General features: G+C 32.7%; 1 protein-coding gene across 1 annotated transcript; it reads right to left on the bottom strand.

The window, feature by feature from the left end:
* Positions 1-2,039: 2,039 nt before the first annotated feature.
* On the bottom strand, positions 2,040-24,671 carry LOC143233139 (thyrotropin-releasing hormone receptor-like). Its single transcript, XM_076469078.1, has 2 exons — positions 23,289-24,671; positions 2,040-5,445 (listed from the first exon to the last, which is right to left on the bottom strand). Exons 1-2 carry the CDS (start codon positions 24,129-24,131, stop codon positions 5,092-5,094), a joined length of 1,197 nt encoding a protein of 398 aa, XP_076325193.1. The 5' UTR covers positions 24,132-24,671; the 3' UTR covers positions 2,040-5,091.
* Between the last annotated feature and the right edge of the window lie 1,796 nt (positions 24,672-26,467).

The following is a 26,467-nucleotide window of genomic DNA, read 5'->3' on the forward strand; positions in this document are numbered from 1 at the left end:
ATGTTACGGTCAATCCCAATATTATTTAGTAAAAGCGCAGCCCAAGAGATGGCGGTGGGTGATGATGACTAGCTGCCTTCCCTCTAGTCCTACACAGCTAAATTATGGGTGTATCTTTTCGCGAAATTCAACAAACAAAAAACAAATAAACACAATTTTCCAACTTATAATACTCACATTAAGCCATTTTTATGCAAATAATAGAATACCTAATTCAAATATATATATACAATGAAATGTACTAATGTATTGCAGTTTACTTAATTCTTAATAAACTAAATAGAGACTAGCGACAAGATGAAAATATAATAAATGCGTTATTACAGTCTAATAGTCAGTGAAGTATGTGAGTTGGTACAATATAGAGAATAAAAAAGCATGCGTTTGTTTACGTCTGTTCAAGGTTATGCATTTCTATTGCCAAGTGTTATTCCAATATTTCGAGGTATGTCGCCTCGCTAATAGATTGTGAGTTTGAGTAAATTCCACAAACCACATATAAATTCCCTCTGAGTGGACGTCTATAAAGAAAATGGTATTTTCTAACTCGTTTGCTAGATATCCATGAACAGCAGTGGACGAATGGACATGTTAATAAAACAACACTCTTCTGCAGCTGGTAGGTGCTATTCTGCAGCAAAATAATATCAGATCTTCTATTTCTCATTTTGTTACATCTCTAACTGAAAAAAATTTATGGAGGGTCTTTCGCTTTCCCGCATATAGTCTTAGCTAAGAGTTCTGTGATTTCCATATGTTAAGTTTCCTCGAGGAAGACCTGTGTTGACGACACTTGCACATAGTTCATATTTTGAAAGCAACTGTACGCCATTGAAATCATGGCACCACACCTGGACTGTTACGAAGCTGATAACAGAAAGTGCTTTACGGAATGTCAGACGAAATGTTGTGAAGTTTGTTTCATCATAAAGATACAATGTGAGTTTTCATTAAAGTAACCAACATTATATGAACATCGATGTCAATACAATGTGAGTTTTCATTAAAGTAGCCAACATTATATGAACATCGATGTCAATACAATGTGAGTTTTCATTAAAGTAACCAACATTATATGAACATCGATGTCAAGCTCAAGGAGTTACCTTACTTTTAAACACCAAACAAAATTTATAATTCATATGTTGTGTATATATGGAATATCATTAATATTTATTAATCGTTTGCATTTAGAGAAAAACAAAAACTTGTAAAATTTGTGACTTGATTGCAATTTTTTCTTTATTTCTTGAACAGTTATTAGCTTAGGGTTTGTTTTTCTGAATTAGCAGGATGTTAAAACAACAGGAAAGATAACAAGTGCTCAGTCTTAGCTTAAAACATACTTCAAATACTTATTCAGCCAATTAAATCATAAGATTTAATTAGAGAGTCAAAATAAAAATAGAAAAATGAAACATAACTATCGATTAGTTTCTTTTTTTTCCCCAAACACAACAACAGAATAGTTGATAATGCACAAGTTTGTCGAAACCGATTAAAAGTATAGTTGCACCTACTATCGACAGACTGGCTCAGATTATATCGACTGTGTTAGACATCACCTATCCTAAAAATACTTTCATGTTTCATCATGCGTGAGTTACTTAAGAACGTGGTTTCTCACTGCTGCTGATTCATTTTCGGTAATCTGATACTTAAGATGCGACAGAACGAAATAAAACTTTGGTCTTTACCTACTGTGAACAATCTTTTGGTTGGTAAAAGCATCAGTGCTAGCTTAACAATATCAGAATGACCCATGGAAACACATTCCGTGCTGACGATTGCGAATTAAGGCAAGCACAGAAAGAATAGGAAGTGGTAAAAATTGTCCATGAATCAACAAACGCAATCGAATCCACTTTCTCTTCGTCTTGATTAGAAGTTTTCTTCAGAATTATTACTTTCAACAATGGAATAAACTACGGATATTATTAACTTCTATGAACTATAATTGATTTTATATCATCAAATTATTTAAAGAATTTGTATTTTTGCAGAAAATGACGAAGATAAACACAGAACATGAGGTTCAAGCTCTTTATTCATGCATGACATTTACATGAAGTTGCAATAACACAGAGAGTATTAATCGAACTACAGATATATAGGTGTTATAGCTTTTCACAACACTGTAATTATCAGGATGTTTCAACAGTCAAGACACTCTTAGATTTCTACAGCCTTATTAGTACATAACATTGCGTTATTATGCTAAAACATTTACTACGAGAACTAACATTGAGATGAATATACTCTAGTACCTTAAAATTATTAAGGTTCTCCAATAAACATTTCGATCAATAATAAATAAATAATAACAAGTAGAAACTGGAAAATTTTTAACAGGTACATCAGGTTATTTCTAATTCAAATAATATATTTCAGCGTATGAGGTCAAGACATGCACTAACGTGCAATACCAGAAACAGATGTTTTAATTCTCTATCGAGGAAGAAATCACACTTAGTGAGTAAGATTTTGTGTAATATACTAGTTGATTAAATTAATTAAGTGTGTATTTAGGAGGTTCTTACCAAATTATGCTGGTATATTGTATACAGATATACAATTTAATAGTTTCGTTTCTGTCATAATGTTTTATTGATTTCTTGATTATTCAGGTTGAATCTAACCACTAATCACGTAAGGTACGGAATTTTTAAAAGCATGAACAGCTTATTTCGTTCAGACAAAGAGGTCAGAAGTTTTAGTTTCCAAACGTACACGTCCTTTGTCAGACCTAGACAGTTTCTTGATTGTCAGGTAACAAACAATTATGTATGAATCAAAAGTGTGTTTTCCTTCTAACTTTGAAAAGAAAACACTATTCATAAAAGACTTTGAAATAAATACATAGTAAATATTTGTATTTGATATACTGAACCTGTATAAAACCTTCATTCATGAATTCATTTAGAAATCCTTATTAGATGCGAAATCATGAAGATAGTTGGAACTTAAAACATGAAAATGTTTTTCTCTCAAATGTCCTGTGATATGTTCTGTAAATGATCTATAATCTCCTAAAATACAGTAAAATAATTTGTTTGTGTCTGTTTGATCATAATGTTGCTTACTGTTTGTGAATTAATTTTAATAAAACAAACCGTAGTCTTCTCCAAGCAGTTGCACTCTGATTGACCTTGATCTAAGTTCAAAGTCAAATGTTCTGTAAATTCCAGTGTATAACAGGGTTATATTTATTTATTTCTGGCCACGTCCTAGTTGTTAATGCGAACAAATGAAGCATTTCTCGTCAGTAATTCACATTATATTTCAAGTAATAGTGTATGAATAAGGTTATAATGTATTAAATGTATGAAGTGTACAAATAAGGTTATATTAAATGAATGAATAATACATATAATAAATTCTGTTATATTCCATACTTAAATTCATGTGCGAGAGTAATCGAAACCCAATAGATTATTCCAGAAGCTGCAAGAATAAAGAACAATACCTTATATACCAAAGAATAAAAATAAAATTTCTTCACCAAAGCCCCTAGTGACTAGCGGCAAATCTCAAGGTTTCTAACACTACAAACTAGGTTTCGATGCAGCAGGAATAGCCAATTGTGTTTCTTTGCGATTAACAAGAAACAAACAAATAGTCTATAAAATAAAAACAAAATTATCAAAAGATGACAAATATCGAATACCGAAGCTAAAACTTACAATTCAATAAAGTACATTTCTTTCACTGTAAAAATTATTGTTTTAGGAATGCTGTGAAAAAAATGGAATGATATACAAGTAGTTAGAATATTCTATTGACGAGTGCTATGTAATATTCCTTCTCACCATTTCTAGCTTTTTTAAAACAGTACAAGCACTTATAAATAACACTTTTACTCTGTCTCTAATAACAAAATGTGACAAGAATGATCAGGTAAAGAGACTGATGAATAACATGAATAGTGCAATAGAAAGTATATATGTTCATATATGTTATTGTTACTAGAAACCTGGATTAGGCTAGTTAAGTTTACAAAGGTTCAAATTATAAATGCGTTTAAGTTTATTTTAAAAGGTATAATTCATCCGCATGTTAGAGAGATGCACATTGCATAATATTTAATGTATCCTAAGCAAATTACATGAAAATAATTTTAGTAAATACTTTGATAGCTGCTACTCAGCCAATCTTATAATAACTCAAAGGATTCGCCAGCAGGTGGAGTTGCAATTATTGACATAATTAAAATATTTATCGATGTTATTCTGATGCTTATCCTACTTATTATTTTAAAATGCACAACTCTGTAAATCGAGCGCTTTCGAAAGATGGATCTTTCTTTAGCAGAGGAATGTTTATTGTCTTGAAATTCAAGTTTAGCCAGTTTTGAGAACAACAACCAAAAGCAGAAAAAACAATTATATATGTTCAAATGCCATCTTCCTCTTGTATTGTTTTGTTTCTTTGTGTGTGATAATGCATCGAACGTAAGTAGTTTGTAATATAAAAATTGTCATAGTTATTTTTTTCCAATTTGGTGTTTACTATTTTGCACTTTGGAGCTTATATTAGATTCTTTATTAAGTATATTTTTCAAATCCTCAACTCATTGTTCTTGCATTAGACACGTTATGTAAGTTATGTCGAATATAAACCGTAAAAGACGTTGAATCGTTTTTGTAGTAACATCTATTCCACAAATTATCACCGGGACGTTACATAATACTGTCCTATCTCAACTTACAAAGTCGAGTTTTGATGAAAATAATATAATTAAATGCAACATTTACTATATAAACAACTTACAGAAACGTTGTAGTTTCATTTAGGAATTTAACATTTTGTAAGATAAATTCTGCAACTGTGTCATTTCCTTTGTGCTGCTAAGCCTACAATAGCTGCAAAATAGCGTTTTGTGAAATATTTTTTTTTAGATGAGCCATTATCTGAATATTATGTTTTCAGAGCCATTACAAAGTGTGGTGGTAATTATTTTTGTTCTTGTTAAATGAACTATAACTTTAAAATCACAATTATAAGTTATATATATTGAAGTGAATTTCAATAGGTCAACAATATTACGTTCAAAACCACTTTTAAAACTAATCATCTCCAAATATATACATATTACAGAAGTTGTAACTGCTCCACTCTACAGGATGCTGTTCTGCTCACCGTGGTCGTCAGTATACTAGGGTTGTAACGGATAGATCCACTAGCACTGATGTATGGATTTCGAAGTCGCTGATCTCTCTGACCGCACGAGAGCATTCGCGTAAAAGCTCGCCGGAACTTGACAGACATAGCATTATACAGGATTGGATTGATAGCACTGTTGATAAAGATCATGGTCTTACAGAACATCAAGAACCATGGTTCCATATAACGCTCCTTGGCGAAGGAGTTATACACCACCAGGACTCTATATGGCACCCACAAAGTGGCGAAGACAGCAACTACAACAGCTAGCATTTTAACAACCTGTTGGATAAATAAGATTTTTTTATTCTGATTATGACACAAAAAGCAACTTTATCCATGTTTATTACCATCTTAACTCCGTTGTTATAAACCGAAAATTCGTGTACACCAACATTTCACAGTATTACGTTTAACAATTTATATGAAACTTTCACTTTAGGGTATTTTTTTTCTCTTTTTTTTTTTCAAAATCTTCTCGAAACAGCGAACTTAAGATACCATTTTTTGTCGTCCATACCACTGTTTAGATGGTAAAAGTCTAATACGATTTAAAAAAGAAAGTTTTAAGATTAGGCATTTACTCATGGTTCTGTTTGTTCGTTTGAATACAATGGGTTAAGAGATCAAGTCTATGACGCCGATAGTTTAAATACAGTCTTTTCTAAATTTCAACTACTAATCAGAAGTAATGCACAAGCCGGTAACTTTCACCATCTGAAGCAAATTCTCTTATTCAACAGAATAGTGAAATTGACTTTCACTCATGTAATGCATTCACAGCTGAACAGTAACTGTTTTACGAAGAAAAGTAAAAAATTTCAGTAAAACTTTTTTCCTGAAGTCTGACCTGTGAAGTCATGAAATCGGTAAAAAAACAATTAATAAAAGAAAAGGAAAAAAGTTCTGATATTCTAGTGTTAAATATTTTACTTAATCCTCAGAATGAAGTAAATCTTAATACTTATTATGCATATATATATGGTCATCACTGAATATATATATATATACCAATAACTAAAAATGACGATTGATACTTGGTCAGATTTTTATTTAACATACGATTTCTGTCAACTAATAACAATAACTAATATTTATCAAAAATACTCGCAAAATAATACACCATAACTATTATTTTGCGAGTATTTTTGATAAACATTTGTGGATCGTCAGCTTTCTAAAAAAAGATGTATATAAACATATGTTCGTACATAAAATGTTTTGAACTATAAACATTAAAGACGTATAGCCCTCCCGCTAGTACAGCGGTATGTCAACGTATTTACAACGCTCCCATCAAGAGTTCGATTTCCTGCTGTGGGTTGGGCAGACGGCCTGATGTGGCTATACTATAAGAAAACAAATATCATAGAAAGAAAATTAATGGAATATGTTCCATGAATTATTTTTAAAATAATATTTTATATTCCTTTAGCAACGGTGATAAAAGCTTAAATACTTATATAACTGTAAAATTAAGTTATTATAAAGCAATACTGTGAAAATGGAGCCATTTCTATCCCATTACTTAGGTATTTCTTTTTTTTTTAATAGTCTTGTTGCAACAAAAAATGAGTGTTGTATTTATTATCCATTGGGTCTTAATGTAGTTATAACTCTGATTAATAATGTCTCTACTTCCCTCATTTCTTGCAAGCTACATAGTATCTATATATCTATTTTAATCTATTCCTTTAAACACAAATAAAATTTAATCTAGTGACCCTCGCGCGGTCCCCCGCTAGTACAGCGTTAAGTCTACGGATTTACAACGCTAAAATCAGGCGTTCGAGTCCCCTCGATGAACTCAGCAGAGAGCTCCATGTGACTTTGCCATAAGAAAACACACACCAGTGAAATTCTTTGCCTGTATACTTGCTATTATTTTACAGCGCCAAATCCCAACGAAGGAATAAGTAAATATATTTTTGTCTGAAATTATTGATATATTCCTCACAATTCCTATCTAAAAGTGTTTAAACATTTCTCATTTTTCTAATTTTCAAAAAAAAAACAACTTAAACCTCTCCTACCGTTCAAATTGTTTCATTCCTCGCTTTGAGCATCCCGAACTTGTGTATTCTTACTTTTGCTATCTATTGTTTTTCATATATTTATAAACCTGTATGTTAAACAAAACTATGTCTAACTCTCTGGTTTGGGTGACTAAAACTTTTGAGATTTTCCTTACCTGACTACAATACCTCAAACATATTATTATTGCGTTTTACTAAAACGCTTTGCTTTACTACAGTAAAATTAGTATTTACTTTACCCCAATAAAGTTATTTGTATACGTACCCGCTATTAAAGCTTTGCATGCACACTTTCTAAAATTAAATTTTACTTTGTCTCTCTAAGGTCCATTATTTACTTTATTGTACATTATATTTATTGATGTACTTTTTATTTTAATCTACAAAATAAACTTGATACAAGATATTGATGTATACACTTTTTTTCTTGGAAAAAATTCACGTCTCCGTAAACACGAACTCCTGACAAAAAAAACGATATAAATATACATATTACTATTTTGCTTATATGAATCATGGTGTTTTTTGTTTCTCTTACGCTCCAAAATAATTAAATATAATAATTGGTGTAAAAGGTACAAGGCTCTTGTGATATGTAATGCCACTCAACGACCTGAAATAATCTTTGTTTTCTACGGGTGAGGAAAACACCTCGAGACGTCAGCTGTGGCGAGATAAAATGTCAGTAGGTGCTTTGTTTTATACACCGTAAACAATTTGTGAAGCTTAGTGTGAAAAAGAATAAAACAAAACAAGACACTTATCATTCTGCTACCACGGTACGTTGTATAGAATTACACATCGGCATATCAAGCACCATGTCTAAAACGCATGGTCTGAGTGGTTAGCTTGACCAGATTGTAAATCTAAGGGTTCGTGGTTCGTTGTTGCAAAGTTCATTCCACTCATTGGGGAAGTGGGTGGCAATCAAATCCCATTATTCGATCAAAGAAGAGTAGACCAAGAATCGACAATGGATACTGATGATAAACTAATCTTTCCCTAGTTTATAGATTCACAAATATGGACGGTTTTACGCAGTTACCTATTCGTGTAACTATAAGCTAAAATTATAAACCATACAAATATCAATACACTCTATACAAAGAAAGTTTGTAGAAGGTTTTAAGTGAATAAAGTATACAGTGTAAATGAACTGTACTTCACTTTTACACAGAGTGCCAAAAAAAAACGAGTACGATTTATTGAAAAGGCAGAATATTTTATGTATTAATATATTGTCGTGATATTTGAAATATACAATTATATTTAGCTGAAAAACAGGAACTGTACTCCTCTGTTACTTATTGACTCTTTTTCGTACTCGTATTTTTTTCTTCGATAAACATTAAATAACATTTGGAGAACATAGTGTTTAATAATTGTCTGATATATACAATTTGATCTTTATGAAATATTTAAAAGTAATTTGATATTGCAGTTGCTACTTGGTTAGCCTTTAAAATTTCAGCTTGATCTGAAAGAAATTAATTTAAATTTGACTGTATCAATATTGATCAAACCTCGAAAGTAAAGTTATTCACTTAGTATTAGGAAGGTTATTTCCTTTAATCATAGCATATATATATATACACACACACACACAAAAGATTGAGTACGTTATACTAAAACGATTTGAATATGAAAATTAATAAGCCGAGTGACAACCATAGCCGGTAAAAAGTCATGGTGGAACGGAATGTATAAGTATTACATACTGACATTATTTAGCATTACATAGATAATATAATGCTGAAGAAAACTGATCGTTTTGGAGAACAATATAGAACAACTTTTCTTAATCAAAATTTTCATGTACTTAAATCATATAGACATGTTCTGATCGGGAACTTACAACTTCTAAAACGAGGATACCTCTTATACTTAAGGATGGTAGCTAGAAAACAAATATTGCCTACTTGGGGCAAAAGAAGTATTTAGAAAGAGACTTGTAACAATCTCTGTTCTTCAGTTGTTGTGTGCAAAGTGGAGTATCTTGTAATAGCTTAGAATAAACGAGCACAAGGACCAGTAACAAACGCTGACCACGTGTCTCCTCAACATTAAAGATCACAACCTGGAAAACCGGCACAAGTCACGTTTCACAGGTGTTTTTCACAACAGATTTATTCAACTGTTACGTACCTTAAACGACTAAAGAATAAAACTGATATTCATGTTATTCCGGTCGAGTAGTCAGACACGGTGCTTGTGGATTTCTGTGCAAAGAACTCTTGAAGCGGGCGCTGGAAACCCTTCGCGTTCGTTTACCAGCTGGATCATTGAAAGTATGCAGGGAAGATGGTCGTAATTTAGAAATAACAACCTTATTATGGAGTCTTTGAAGTAAAAGCTATGTTGCCGAGTTATTGACAATATGCTCGATCGTAAGACAGAGCATAACTGCACGTGGCGACATGGACTGTAACGACTTTGTGAAGCTCCAAATTTGTTTTAATAAAACATACTTAACCTTTCTTCCTCTTTATATATATATATATATATTATACCATAAATTATAAATCACTACGAATATAATGTATATAATCGCTCAATAATATTATTTGCTAAGCGTCTGGCATTAAAGAGTTTCATTAATTTGTTTACTTCCATTTTTGGATTGTAACTTTCGTCCAAAGCAATAAGCGTCGTAACAATGTTAGGTCAATTTCACCATGGTTCGAGTTGCATACATGTACAGTTTCCATAAATCGTTCTGATATTGAACTTCAGTTATAAGAACAAGGAAATACAAATAACAAAATTCTACTGGCTTATCATAGAAGAAACTACTTAAAAGTACCAAAACAAAATAAAGTGAGGATTTTTCCTTCTTATCAAATTGAACAAACAAGCTTATCATATAGAATAACACAAATGCGTAATTTCATTGATAAAATGATTCACACTTTTAACTAAGTTACACATTCCCATCACCAGTTACCAACAGAGATGTTGCTGACAAAAAAATAAAGTTGTTGTTATTGTGTTTAGCCAGAAGCTTTCGATACTTTTATTTCGAATAAATGTTACTGTGGATCAAACATTACGTGATGAGAGGACGACTTTTATTATATTTACCAGCATATAGAGTCCAATAGTCATATTCAATCAATAGAGAATCATTTAACCTAGTTAGAGTTTGTTTCTTTTTACAGATGTTAGAGGAGAATGATAAAGTCAAACGTAAGTGAGTCGTAGTAGCCAACTTGGCTTTTAGCCAGATGCAGATGATTTCCAGGCAACATAAGCTGTTCGGTTTGTGATAACGTGCCAGTTCTCGATTTTTTTGTTCGAAAGATTCCATCTCGTAGAGTGATGTTATGAACTACTTTATGATGCCTTCGGTGACTCAGAGGCAGGTAATTCAAAAAGTAGGGTTTTATCCTTGGTGGACAGATCACAAAACAGCTCATCATGTAGTTTTGTCTTTAACCATTAAATGGCGGCCACCATCATTTGATGCTGCAACCTACAACATTCCGGCTGTTTAAGGGTTAAATACAAACATGGTGACAAAATAATAACTGTTCGCAAAAAGTAGATTTCGATCATACCTACAAAGTAATTATAATTTGATTTATTAATTATGACACAGGTTTAACAAAAAATTATTTCAAGTGCTATGTATATAGATTTAATTCTTTAATAATAGAATGAGTTAAAATGAACAATATACGTATAGCATCTGTTAACAAGTATGTTGAAGTCATTTTACTTTTTCAGTTATATTCCATGGATAACGTCAGTAAATGCACAATTAACACATATTAACTAAGTTCTTTCTGTGTTTTTTTGTTCGTAAATAAAAGTCTTTCTATTTTGATAAGCTACTATTTATATACAGGTTATGTTTTGCAGAGAAATATTTAAGATGTACTTAGTACATTATGGGAGTCATACCTACATTCTAATGAACGAATATTTCATCATTTAAAAACAAAGAAAAAAGAAATTTATTGTTTGTTTTGAATTTCGCGCAAAGCTACTCGAGGAATATCCGCACTAGCCGTTCCTAATTTAGCAGTGTAAGACTAAAAGGAAGGCAACTAGACATCACCACCCACTGCCTAGTCTATGGCTACTCTTTCACCAACGAATAGTGATAAAGACCGTCACATTATAACGCTCCCACGGCTGAAAGGGCGAGTATATTTGGTGTGACGGAGATTTGAACAGCGACCCCCGGATTACGAGTCGAGTGCCTTAACCATTTGGCCATCCCGGAGCCCACCAGGAATTTATTAAATTACTGGGTGTTTGATACGCAACCTTCTACATAAATCATTAATAAACTTGTCTTTCATAAAACAGTCAGAGGAATAATCGAGTTTCTTTTTTTTTCATGAAAAATTATTTTGTGCATCTGTTACATATTCTACGTTTTCATGCAAGTAATAATATGTTGAACAAATGTATAATAAATCTCATAAGAATCAGGAAAGCTCAACTCCAAGTTTTTCGTGTATCTTTCTAACAAAGAAATATTTATTTATCTTATGTTTTGTACAGAAAGTGTGTGCATTTTCTGATTGCAAAGCGACATCAGGTTATCTATTGTGTCCACCGAGGGGAATTAAACCCTGTGATTTTAGTATTAGAAATCCGTAGACTTTCCACTGCACCAGCGGGACGCTTGTACAGAGAGACTTAAGTTTATTGAAAATGTGTTCCAAAAAGCAACTGCAGAATACGATCATTTATCGTCTTTATTAGTGAGACAGCAGAAAGTTCACGCACTCACAACATTAAAATCTGGGGCTTCGATTCCCAACTTTTAGATAAAATTATGTATGAACACTTTCATTTGTATAATATAAATTACGCTTTGATATGCAATACCAATAATTTAAAAATTCGTATTTTTTAGATTTAGACGAAGCAACAAAGGTAAATACGAGTCCCACAAACGTTTCTACACTAACTTCGTCCTGTAGCTCAAAAATGTTTTATTCTGTAAATATAACAAAGGCAAATATGCAAACGCAGTCTTTGAGAAACGTACATATAGTAGTTTTTCTCCAATCTTCTTTTTTTAACAAATGAGAGTTTGTATTTGAGCTACCAAACGCTGAGAAGATGTGATTCAATTAAAGTAAAAGCTCGCTAAGCACAGCCTTTTTTGTGCTTTGACTATTAATATATGTTAGTAACACAAATCAATTATTGTTAGTGCTAAATAATAAACGTTCTATTACCACCTCAATCATTTACTTGTGTAGTCGATGTATTTGTATAACAATGCTAAACGAGAACGAATTACCGGACGTATCGGCCCGGCATGGCCAGATGGTTAAGGCTCTCTACCCGTAATCTGAGGGCCGCGGGTTCGAATAACCGTCACACTAAACAATCTCGCCCTTTTAGCCGTGGTAGCATTATAATGTGACGGTCAATCCCACTATTCGTTGGTAAAAGAGCAGCCCAAGAGTTGGCAGTGGGTGGTGATGACTAACTACATTCCCTCTAGTCTTATACTGCTAAATTAGAGCCGGCTCACGCGAAATTCGAAACAAAACAAAACCTACTACCTAATTTTAGTGGTTGGAGAACCTTTACCACAGTTCCTAAGTGGATGCGCATTAGAGCAATAATAGTCCAATTTCATTATTCGACAAGGATAACCCAAAGAGCTAATGATATTTTACAATTGAGTAGTAACTGCGTTAATACCAAGTGTTAACCAAACAATATCAGTTCCTTCTTTAATTAAGACTTTTGTTCATGTGTGGTGTTTGCTTCGATGTGATTAAGTTTACAAGGAAGACAAAATGTGTTGAAAGAAACCCCTTTCTAGAAATATTCAATCTATGTATGTAAGTTAATTTAAAATCAATAATTTGAAAGCAAAAATTATAAACAAAAGTGGTAAAGAATTTGAATCACAGTATGTTTTATTATCTAAGGACACTTTAGTCGGTTACAAAAAACTACCAAACATCTTACAATGTTAATATCTTTTTAAGTGTAGAAAAATATCGAAGACAGTTTTGAGTGTGTGTAGAGTACTTCATAAAACAGATATGCACTTAACTTTCGATGAAGTGAAAATATAAATATATAAAGACCAAAATTAAACAAAAAGCAATAAACCGTGAACTTTCTATTTTCTATTGATATTCAAATTTACGATAAGTGAGAATTGCTACCGTTATATCGTTCATCTTTTCATATTTTACTGTCAACGTGGTTTTATAGCCTACATACGTAAATACATTTTGTAAACTAAGAGTCTTTCCGGCTAAGAGGCTTAATGCCTTTGAAAGGCTTTACGAGATCTAGTTATCAAATACAGCCTAGAGTAAACTATTAGCTTTACTGGTTCTTCATAAAGTATCTATAGCTCTGATATTAAGGAGGAACCTTTTGCTTGACTATATGTATATATATATATATATGGATTGGATAGCAAAATAAAAGAAAACCGTGTACAAAAATGTATTCTGTGAAACAACAACAAAAATAAACACTGAACAACATGTTTAACCATTCTCTGTTTTGGAACTCCATTTTATTTGTTAAAATCATATTTACGATTGTGTGTAAATTTGGATTAAATTCTGTCCCTAATTTACCAATGAAACATTAGAGGTAAGGCAGCTAGTCATCACCGCCAACTCGTGAGCTTCTCTCTACCCAACGAATAGTGGGATTGACTCGTACTTTATAACACCCCCATGGCTGATAGGGCAAACATGTTTGGTATGATCAGGATTTGAACCCACAATTGTCAGATTGTCATGTTAGGCCCCGAAATGTAAGGAAACTCGTTGTGTTTTAAGATAGTTGTTTATTCATGGCCACTTGTTTCATCTTCATGTTGGATAATTATATTGAGAACGTAAACTAATTCTCGTCTTACTAGTGCTTGATTCATACCCGATTCCTTGTTCGGCTGTTTTATCTATTTTTTTTAAGTTAAAAACTTGCTGAAATGTAGTTAAAGCAATTTTTCAGTGAAATCAATAACAATAAAACCGCTCCTCGCTAGTACAGCGGTAAGTTTTCGGATTTACAACGCTAAACTCCGGGTTTCGATTCCGAGTGATAGGCTCAGCATATACTGCGATGTGGCTTTACTATAAGAAAAACACCCAATAAAACAAAACGCTTTTTACTTATATTCCATAAAATGTTTAACGATTGCAACCTAAAGTCTGTTAAAAATCTGTTCAGAAATGGCAAAGAGATATATTCAGTTGTGAATGGAAAAGCTAAAGCAATTGAGAAGTCGTGCTCTTCAAACGGGTTTTACGTTTTATTTCCACAATTAAAAGGAAAACCTGTTTAAAAAGTGAAAAGTCATCATGATGGTTTATATATTGCACTGTTATTTTGAAAATTCGGTTTAAAATGTAAATATTAATTGTGACACATTATCTTCTGTAATTTTGATGGGACCAAGCATGATTAGTCTATTCGCAAAGAGAATCTGGGGATTAACTGTTCGCGATCCGCATTTTGAGGGCTTATATTTGTCATAAAACTGAGGGTAAAATCTCACTATTCATTAAAATAGAATAATTCAAGAGTTGGCTGTTGACTAGCTCGTTTCCCTTTAGTCTGACAGTTTACAGTTACTGACAACTATACGTAGATAACCGTTTGTGTAGCTTTAAAGTGTTATAAGTATAACACTTTAATAGACAGAAGGTGTTGTATTTATAACAAAATTTTAAATATAACGAAGTTCCAGCCGTAATTTGTATCTGTTATTGGTTTGTAATTTCTGTCACACCGAACATGCTCGCCCTTTCAGCCGTGGGGACGTTATAATGTGCAGTAAATCCCACTATTCGTTGGTAAAAGAGTAGCCCAAGAGTTGGCTATGGGTGGTGATGACTAGCTACCTTCCCTTTAGTCGTACACTGATAAATTAGGGACGTCTAGCGTAGATAGCCCTCGTGTAGCTTTGCACAAAATTAAAACAAACAAACTAAACAAACTTGTAATCCCTGTTTCACTCTGTACTTAAGCTAACTTCAAGGGATAACGATAAGATCGTTTGTACTAAAATTATGTTGTTATTTTTCTTAATTTTTCCAAGTTAATAATAATAATATTTATGATGGAGGATATTCCGTTCGAACTTACCTAAGTAGAATTGGTTGCCGCCATTGTTTTGGTTTTTAAGTTATCATAAGATGAAAATAAGCAGAAAATGAAGAGCAAGAAATCCAACCTTTCTACTATAATACTTACAACATGATCAGAACATGTGACTCAGTCATTACATGTTATGGAATGAAACATTTCATAATATTGTAAAATTCTGACGACCATTTGAGGAGATATTTAATATACAGTTTGCATGAGGATTTCGGGCCGCCTCTACATATACAGTGCTACCGTCTGTCTGGGAAACTTTCAGAAGTTTTTTAAGGATTTCAATAACACTTTTGTAACAATTTTTTTTTTCTTCTTTGCGTTCATTAATGTTGTAATATCTCTGCGCAGTAACCTATGTAGATGGAATAAAATCCTCCATAAAAACGGAATAAAACCAGATATACTTGTAACGTATTTTCTTCTTCAAGGGGTGATTACTGTGTGAATGCCCAGAGCTTATATTAATGTTTTCTATGAAGCCATATAGGATAGTATCTCCAGATGTATAATACGTGTTGAACATTGTGAGTCGTAAAAAGGAATATATTCGCAAACTAACGACACCCACTATATGTATCCCAAAGTGCACAGTACGTAGCGTCAAAATCCCTAGAGGTTAGCTCATACTAAAAACAAATCATTGAGAAAATGTCTCTACAAGAGCTACTCCATAGACTCTTAAGATAAGTATGAATGAATCAGCTCAATAAAAAAGGTAGTAATTACTCTAACTAGAAAAAAACTTGATGAGTAATAAAATCGGATACGTACATATGCGCGCCCCACACTTGGTATTGCTGACGTATAAAAATATATAACATACAAAGCTATGCTTGTGTCTGTTTATTCAGATCTCTCAGCCTCCCAGCGTATTCCGTTTTACTGTCTGCAATGTCACAAGCTTAGTTTCAATGAAAACTTTGTTACCTATTTTTTTCCATCGAAGTTGGGGAACCTCGATTAGATCCTTTCCCCTACCATCTTATTTCGGAAAAAAAACCATCAAATCAGCAAAACTTGATACATCCTGACATGACGAAAGTCATGAGGGAAATTTGACTTCCATCTAATCTATATAGATAAACGTAAATACGTGTTCCTTATATGTTTCTACCTTTCTTGATCAATCAGTACCAAAATTGACACAGTAATACAGATAGAGGGGAGTGTGAGAAAAAATCATCACAGAATACTTTATTCCATTCTTGCTTTAAAAATGTCAAGTCCCGAAGCTATTGAGGGTTCCCTTTTGTTACTGTTCAAGTACATCAAAAACAAAATTAACAGTTTTACGTTGGTTTTACTTCTTTCACAAATTATTGAACAGACCACATACTAGTATTTAGAGTATTGGCCAAAATGTTTTCATACTGTTCTATATTGATGTTATTGTCTAAATGCATGGAGTAGGTATTGAGTAAATGCCCGAGTCATTATACACGTTGATGAGTTACGGTTGTCTGACTGACCTCTTAATTTTTCTTAACTCGCCTTTCAGCATTCTGAACTAATAACAATTACAATATTATTTGCTTTTCCACTTAGCACACAATACTATTTCATCCTTCCTGAAATCAAAGTATCCTATCTCCTGTTTTTGTCTCTTCTTTGACACCAGTGGTCACTATCCGGTTCGATTTTTCTTGATAGTTTCAGAAGTACGAATGTTTCTTTGAGTCAACTCGGTTAGTAGCTTGTGACTTGTAAAAGAAATATAAAAATGCACAACATGTTGGTTTGTACTGACTGCTGGCTGCAGCATTTCTATGAGAACACGGTATTCAAATTACACTCTTTGGTATCCTTCTTTTCCTCAATAAATGGAAAAGATATAAGGAAAACCAGCTACATTACACAACATCCACATTTTATCCCTAAACCGAACATAGTCTCATCTATGCTCAGAAATTCATGAAACATACCAAACTTTTGGTAACAACTACTTCTAAGCATATACAATAGTGGCAGTACTTTAGCTAACTTTCATTGAGCCAAGTGAGTATTAGCAGAAATATGCAAATACCTCTTGAGAAAACGAAACCTGTCTCTCATCATTGTCTTAGCAAAAATTGGAATTTTCAAGTAATCATTTGTTGACCAATAATTATTTTGAGATGACACACTGTGATAACCACTGGTTAACAATAATCTCATAAAATTTCTGATTACCTTGAAATTTTGGTAATATGGATGTACAGTTATTGTCACATGGAAAATAAATTACACTACACCTGCTAACATTCTCAAATAGGGAACATTGATAAAATATTCTGTATTTAGACAAAATTGATAAACATTTGAACGTTTATCTCAATAATGCGAAAGAACAATTACATACGAATATCCTGTAATACTCGTACTTACGGAAAATATAATTATCTTTTCCATTAAAGTAATATTATTATCAACAAAAAAAAAACACATTAAGCCTGTGAAAAATAACGAAAACAAATGATCAAAAAATAAATTTGAAATCTAAAAGCAAGCAAAATAGCATTCATTGTTGTCAAATAAGCATTATACAAGGCATAAAAATTGCACATTTATATAATATTCAAATATTACACGTGCAACAGCATTTTAAGTACATGTTCTCAAAATAGAAACGTTGGCACGTAAATGGTTGGCTTCCTTCACAACTCAAGCAATTCATTTGATAATTATAAGATGAACTTACATAAATGAAGATGGTATATCCAAGGTTTAAAGGTTATTATATTAAAATAACGTGTATGCAAAATAATACAAGGAAATTATAAAAAATTGCTAAATAATTGTTTTAGATGCAAATTCAAAAATCAGAGTTAGCATGTAGCTAAGAGTATTTTTCATCAGGAATATAAGAGTTTAACGATGGATGTAGTTTATAATACTTTTAATATTTTCTATTTTGACTTATGTAAATTTTAGCAAACACGTTTCACTTGAAATCAGTATATTTTTTCTTTCCCATAATGACATGTTCCTTAACTTATTAGAGGAATATAATAGTTGATACAGGCCAAGAAAGAATCTATTAACACGAATAGTTTCAGTCAATTCTTAAGGTTGTTTTCCTTTGTTATATCTCGCGATTCTTTTTCCTTCCATACCATACCATACTATACATACTCAATATGTGGCATACTTACAATATAACAGATGTTAGGCCTGGCACAGCCAGGTGGTTAAGGCACTTAGCTCGTAATCTGAGGGTTGCGGTTTCGAGTCGCCGTCACACCGAACATGCTCGGTCTATCAGCTGTGGGGGCGTTATAAAATGACGGTAAATCCCACTATACGTTGATAAAAGAGTAGACCAAGAGTTGGCGGTGGGTGGTGATGACAAGCTGCCTTCCCTCTAGTCTTACACTGTTAAATTATGGAAGGCTAACGCATATAGCCTTCGAGTAGCTTTGCGCGAAATTCAAAAACAAAACAAACAAACAATAATATAATAAATGTTCGTTATGTCTACGTTTAATAGTTTTTATATACATAATTAACATATAGTAATACTGTTTGTTATGCTAATGAAGCTAAAAAGGGTTTACAACTTTTAGAGGAAAAAAAAACAGAAAATCTGTAAGTCTCTTAAAATAACTTATTGCAATTATCTTCTCAAAATTATTTTGAACAGACAGTCGACTTTATTTTGTATTATTTACCTCTATTTTTCACTAAGTCATATAGTTGAATGTGAAAATATTCTATTAATCTTCGCGAAATTCAAAAACAAAAAAAATAATAATAACAGGTTTCCATGTTTCAAACTAATGAGCCATAGTTGTATTTGTTACCAACACCACACAGTGTGAAATTGTATTAAGTAAATTTGCTTGAATTTCGTTCTGATTGTTCTATTGGTCTTCAGTTAAGAAAAATGTGTTTTTGAGAAAAAAATATGTAACTGCTTGATAGTAGATATTTTTGTGGTATAGAAATTTCTAAAACAAAGAAAACAAAGTTAATCGCATAGCGATAGGGACAAAAAAAAAGTAGATGAATAGATAACAGTTCGTAAAACACAACAATAGTTACTTAAAATTATATTTAAAGACAGAATTCCGTGCCACTTCGTAGAATTTGAAAGTATAAGGTTCTTTAAATTTAATTTCCAACATTAAGATTAGAGTATTTGTATAGTTAAATACATTTAGGCCTTAACATATTTTAGGTATACACTAAACGTTATGTAATGTTATTATTATATCTTATTATGCATGTATTTCAGATGAATGGATTTAACTCTATTAAAACACATTTCACAAACTCGGATTGCGAACTTTTCCTTCATAGCAAAATGTTTTTAATTTATTTAGTTAAGATCAAGTTCCTGGCAGTATGGTTATTATTTAGTGTTAGCATTAGTTCATGTGTCACAAAAGTGTCTTTGATTTAGAAAACCAGTTTTAATTTCGAATCAAAAAGACAATTGTGATATTTCTAAATGAATATCATTTTTTAGAGAAGCGAATCTTTTGTGTGAGTTTTCGGCTTCTTGAAAAATTAAATGAAAGTGGAAATAATGTGGTCTAGCTGCAAAATAATTTTGCTTATGTGTTTTTGTAATTAGTTAAAATATGATCTGTGTGCACTTGGCTCACAGGGAATATTAATAAATAAATGTTGGATGTCTTGACAGTACTCTGTCGATTTTATAATTAAGTTTTATTATTTCTACATTAACAGAATACAACAGGTCATAACAAGCAGTGCAGCTTTGCGCAAAATACAAAAACAAATAAACCAATTTTCAAGAAAAAATAAAGATGGTTGGGAGTTTAAGAGCTATTAATGTAGAGCGTTTAGTTTTGTTTAAAACTGCTTTGTAAATAAAAGGGTTGAGGTTGGGAGTTTTGCCTTATGTAATTTTAATGGTGGTTTTATTTCTACTTTAAGGCTATGTCTGAGTATTAAGGGTATCTGCTTTCCCACAACCAGTTACAAACAATAAAAGGCAGTAGGAGTTGAGACGTTGTGGATGTTAGCTTTCAACCCATCACTCTTAAGTGGGTTTAACTTGGAGCACACAATAGATATGTATTTTACTTTCTTTTCGAACGTAATAATGTCAAATCACGTTCAAGCATAAAGATATTTGACTTTATATCGGTTTTAGAAAGTGCTTTTCTCAAATATTTATACACCAAATGATGGAATCTAATAAATATAAAGTCAGGTTTAAAATGCAAGGTATATCATTCGTAGATAATATAACATTAAATAGGATAAGTAACTCGGAATGATGAAACCCAAGTTTAGACAGCTACCTATATTAATGGCATTGACAGGGTTTAAATCTTTTGCAAAGAAAACGAAGTAAAGTCGTTTCATTTGTGTGAAGAAACAATTGAGAAATTTGTGTACATATAACGTAAAGATAGGAATTTATTACCTATTTTTACTTTAGTTTTAACATGACAACCAATACCAATTGACATTAATGGTCTGCAACAAATTATCAGATATTTCATGTATCAAGCAGACTTCTCTATTTTCTCTCATGTGATGTTAAAGTTTTCTATCAATGATCCTGAAAGACTTAAGATCAGGTTTCTTATTTATACGCTATTATTCCTTGTTGGGACCCCTTTAAAAGTAAAACTGACTACGGAAGATAATAAAGTAAGATAAATTAATTTTTTTTAATTGAATCTGAATTCTGAAGAAGAAATATTAGTACAAACATATGTTGAACTAAAGACTGTCCTCTACGAGTGCGACCTCATGCTATACCATTATATTCAAATATTTTTCAATATTATGATCTAAAAATTCACCAATGTAACGTCACAAGTGAAAATTCTTAGTATTAGAAGCATATGAACGAGTCTAGAAAATAACTGTTTCTGACTACATATTTTTCACCTTAAAGACACCTCTTTATTGTTTATCACAATAGTATTATGTAAGTGTTAACATCGGAAGAGCATAGTTAAACTTAGCAAAAACACTACAATACGTTATCACTTCAAAAATAAGAACAATTATGTTTAGAATTATTGTACGGTTTAGTATTCATATATAAAGTATTGGATGTTCGGTGAGACTTTGATTAAAAATAAGTATTTTAAACGTGAGACACACTGAACAAAAACGTTGAAAAAATAACGGTAATGGGAGTGTTTTCTTCTAGCAAAGCCACAATAAGCTCTCTGCTGAGTCCACCCAAGGGAATCGAACGCCTGATTTTAACGTTGTAAATCCGAAGACTTACCACTGTACCAGCGTGGACTATAATATCAATAAAAGTTCTTATAAAGTAGATAACAGGACAGCTTTACCAGACTTACGTTTTGCTAAAACGAATTTCAGATTATTTCAGTTTTATTTCAACAATACACGTGGCCCGGCATGGCCATTTAGGTAGAGCGCTTAACTCGTAATATGAGGGTTGCGGGTTCGATTCCCCGGCTCACCAAACATGTTCGCCCTATCAGCTGTTGGAGCGTTATAATGTGACAGTCAATCCCACTATACGTTGGTAAAAAAGTGGCCCAAGAGTTGGCGGTGGATGATGATGACTAGCTGCCTTCTCTCTAGTCTTACACTGCTAAATTAGGGCAAGGCCAGGTGGTTAAGGCACTCGACTCGTAATCCGAGGGTCGCGGGTTCGAATTTCGTCACATCAAACATGCTTGCCCTTTCAACCGTGAGAGCATTATAATGAGACGGTCTATACCATTTTTCGTTAGCAATTAAAAATTATTTGAAAAGTATATGTTGTGGATGTAATAAGTGATTAACCGGTTTATGTTTCATAGCAAATTGAAATAAATAATTTTTTTGCGAAATCGAGCTTGACTGACAAAGAACTAGCAAAGTGCAGACAAACGATGGTGAATCAATGAAAATTAAGATCGTTTATGAAATGAATTCTGGGCGTATTTACAGAATAATTATTAGGAAAAATCAGTTAAGTTACCAAGCTTCTAATGTATGGAAAAGCCAGTGCGGTTTATTAACAGTACGTTCCTACAAAAGCTTTTATGTTATGTCGCTTAGTAACAAAAGTATAACTTGGTACTTTTGTTAGTCAATGCACTGAATGTATAATAAAATGAAATTTATTGAAAACAAAACTGTAAAAAATATTTGTTGATTTCTTAAGGGATTCCATTCATTAAAGAGGTTTGTTTGTTTTTTATTAGAAACGTCGGTGATATAACAGAAAATGGACAAATTCAGGAACGATTTAAGTTTAAAATTGAATCGATAATATTACTTTGATAATAAATTTTATGCATGTGACTCTAAGTTAGGTTATTCTACACTAAATCTTTACTTTAGACTTATTATATTTACATTTACTATATTTATTAGGTTTCATAGCACCTTCTTACGGTCCTCTTGCACCCCTGTCACTAAAATCATTTGTTATTTTTTGTTTGTTTGTTTGTTTGTTTTAATTTCGCGCAAAACTACACGAGGGCAATCTGCGCTAGCCGTCCCTAATTTAGCAGTGTAAGACTAGAGGGAAGGCAGCTCGTTATAACCACCCACCCCCAACTCTTGGGCTACTCTTTTACCAACGAATAGTGAGAGTCACTATCACATTATAACGCCCCCACGGCTGAAAAGGCGATCATGTTTGGTGCGGGGGTATTCGAACCCATGATCCTCAGATTACGAGTCGAACGCCTTAACACACCTGACCATGCAAGGCCCACTAAATTCGTAATGGACAGACAATAATCGAATTATTCTATCTGGATACATGCATTTTAGTTTTCATGACTTCTGTTTCGACAAATCAAGCATCGTGTGACACACACTGACTTTTGTATAGAGTGCATTTTATATCCCACGTTATAACTTGTACCCTGGGATCCTTTCAACTGGTGTAACATTTTTATTTTTTTTATTTTTGTTTTGACTTGTTTTTAGTTATAACAAACTAATATACATATATATATATAAATTAATTCAAATATAAAGCAATACGCTTATCCCATGTAAAGTATAAACGTATAAAAATATTTAATATGTTTTCTCTACCTGTACTCTGGCATTCATGCTACTAGTTCGTTTGGAGTCTGAACCACGACTAGCGTTGTTTCCGGGATTCTTAGGAATTTCGTTAGAGAAGAGGATCCTTGCAATTAAGCTGTAAAGTACACAGGACAACAGAAGAGGAAAAACATAAAAGAGAACCAGATCAGAAAAGAAGTAGCCTAGGTAATGTTTCCTTGACAACGCAAAAGTGCAGGTTTCTCTGTTGCTATAACCTTTGTAGAAGATGGGTTCTATCTTTGTGAGAAACAGCCAAGGTGAGCAGTAAAGACAAGCAAACACCCAGACTCCAACAATGATCTTCTTGGCTCTGCTGACAGTACAGACCATCTGGGCTCGCATCGGGTGACAAATAGCGATATATCGTTCAACTGTAAAGGCCGTGATAGACAAGGATGAGGCGTTGATTCCTAAATATTGGAGAAATATGAAGAGGGCACACCCCACTCTTCCCCAGATCCATTCGTCACTAAGTAAAAAATATGATAGGATCTCATTTGGGACTGATGCTGTTAGAACCATCAGGTCAGCAATGGAAAGACTAACCAAGTAGCAGTTGGTTGGAGAGTGCATACTGCGAGTTCGAAGTACAACCAGTACCACCATAATGTTTCCTAAAACTCCTATCACAAAAATAAAACCTTGAAATACAGTTCCAATAATACGGTAGTACAAAGAATAGTAGGAAGGACTTGGCAAATCTTCAAAGGTCTGATTTGTTCCATTTTCTGTGAAATTATTCAAATACAACTTGTACTTGTTATGGATGTTATCTTCCCATCTCTGGTCATGCTCTGCATCTAAGAATGGTGACAGCGTAGAAGCCATTTAATCCGTTGATTTTCCAAGGAACTTTTTATTTTTATATTAACTTATTGAACTTGAAATAACTTGTTTTGATATTAAGTGAGTGGAGAAAATATTTTAATTTGTTGTCAGTAAAATAGTAAATATTAGAGTTTCAATCGATAGAAACGCAGTTACAGTTTTCGTCAAACACTATAGAGATAGATGTTAAAAGTCCTTCAAAATGTAAATCTTCGTCTTGCAAGTCACATTAATCTGCGCTTATTACCTCAAATAGTTACAGCTGGCGACCACTAGGAATCGTGTGACTTACTGGGTTGAAGACTTATGCTGTTCGGCGGCTGAATGGTTAGTTCTTGTGGTCACGGAAGTATGATCTGGTGCTCACACTGAGAGGGACAGTTCCTTAACGCTGCCTATTCAGGTTGTCATGACAACAATAGAAAGCAGCTTGTGGTTGGATGACAGAGTTCCTGAAAGAACGCTTGTTTGAGATCGAGAACATCGTGGAGTTAGGGTGTTAACTGTTAGTTTTGCACATTGTTTTATAGAAGAATTTAATGTGGTAGTAAGTTATGTTGCATATGAGGAGTTTACGTATAAGTTTAAGGATTATAACTGCTGAAAATTGGTTTTATAATCATTCACAACTTCTGTTTATAAAGTAGTTTTATTCAGTATAGAAACTTATTTAATCTGTACTTAGTATACATTCTAAGCATATATTTAATTAAAAACTAAAATCGGCACTGTGTAGGCGTACAGACAAGTGTGTGTGTGTTTTTCCTTGTAGCAAAGCCACATCGGGGTATCTGCTGAGCCCACCGAGAGGAATCGAACCCTGATTTTAGCGTTGCAATTCCGGAGACATATCGCTGTACTAGCCGGGGGCGTAAACAAGTGGATAAACGTGCATGTACACAACATGAATGTGAATTAAAATTAATAAATACGCATAAGCACACGTTAGTCGATAAATGTATATAGATATACAAAATTAGGCAGGTATTTATGAACACAAATGAATAGGCAGATTGTTATGTTTTACTCCTATCATAAATATCGACTTTCAGTTTGTAGTTTGTGTAAACGCCTCTTTTAAATGATATGTGAAATTTGCTTCATCGTAAGCATTATTGAAGTACCAAACTACCTATGATTGGCAAAAATATCATAATTGATGATTTTGGTATGTCCGTTTGCAATATATTCTTTCAAACATTGTCGAAAATATGTGTATCACTGATAGATTTTTGTTAATTTAGGTTTAAAACTGAGACTGCAGTATTATGAAGAGTCTTAACTTAAAGGTTGCTGGGCTTGTGGCTTTTCATTTTGTTCTTTTATGTATTACAGTTTATAATACCGGAAAAGTAAGATAAATATAAGTTTTTATCTCACTGAAAAGTCTGGCAAACTCAAACATATTTTTGCTATAAACGCACTAGATAAACGTCCACACCTGAAGGCATGAAAGATTTTAAGCGATCCTTCTCTTTACCACATACCTAAGGGAGTGAAGAGAATGGATGAAGTTCCAAAAATATAACTTTTAGCTGTTCTTTGTAAGGGATTTCGTATTGACGGAGGATTATGTGTGTGTGTAGTTCAATATTATCTAAACAAATATAATATCCCTGTCTGTTGCAAATCCACCCATGTAACTACTCAGCAAGGTGCAGATGGATCTCCTCCAAGTTTAATAAAGAGGTTTATTGGGTTCATGGTGAGATATACACAAATTTTCACTTTTGCGTTTTGCGGCGTTTTTGTTTTTATTTTTTTTATACACTACTTCTTACCCTTTTGATGGATCTTCACCAAATTTAGCATGAAGATTTTTGGGGTATGTACAAAAATAGGCCTAGATATTTGTACTGAAATTTTATGTTTTTCAATTTTCATGAGCATTTTTTTCTTCAATTACATGTAATGTAAGCCACTTTTGATTTCCTTAGATAACCTTTAATTAATTATGATTTGACACAATTTCCGTTCAGGGCACGGGTACTCCAGCTAGTAGTTAAATAATGTTTCAAAATAAATAAGCACTTCCTTTTCAACTGCATGCTAATGTTTTCAATTCAAACAGTTTCTTCTTACTAACAAAGTGAAACCATTTGCAAATTGAAACACTTCACTCCAGTATTCATTTCAGTCTTATACGGACTGCTTGAATTAATTAAGAAACATTAAAAAAATTACTCATGCTAAAATTTCTGAGAACTTGTTATGAAAAACAAATGCTATGAGTTATATCGTCGCGTAAGTTATCAAAATCATTATTAGAAATAAGCTCCAGGAAAGTGATGATGGTTAGTATGCTTCGGAACTTCTATTTTAATGAGAAAATTAAA

The sequence above is a fragment of the Tachypleus tridentatus genome, chromosome 12 (genome assembly GCF_004210375.1).
Source record: "Tachypleus tridentatus isolate NWPU-2018 chromosome 12, ASM421037v1, whole genome shotgun sequence".
In the NCBI taxonomy this organism is placed as follows: domain Eukaryota; kingdom Metazoa; phylum Arthropoda; class Merostomata; order Xiphosura; family Limulidae; genus Tachypleus; species Tachypleus tridentatus.

Coding starts and splice junctions, on each gene's coding strand:
- LOC143233139 (XM_076469078.1), bottom strand. CDS start 24,131: ATGGCTTCTACGCTGTCACCATTCTTAGATGCAGAGCATGACCAGAGA. Junction 5,446..23,288: donor GCATGAATGCCAGAGTACAG/GTAGAGAAAACA, acceptor TTTATCCAACAG/GTTGTTAAAATGCTAGCTGT.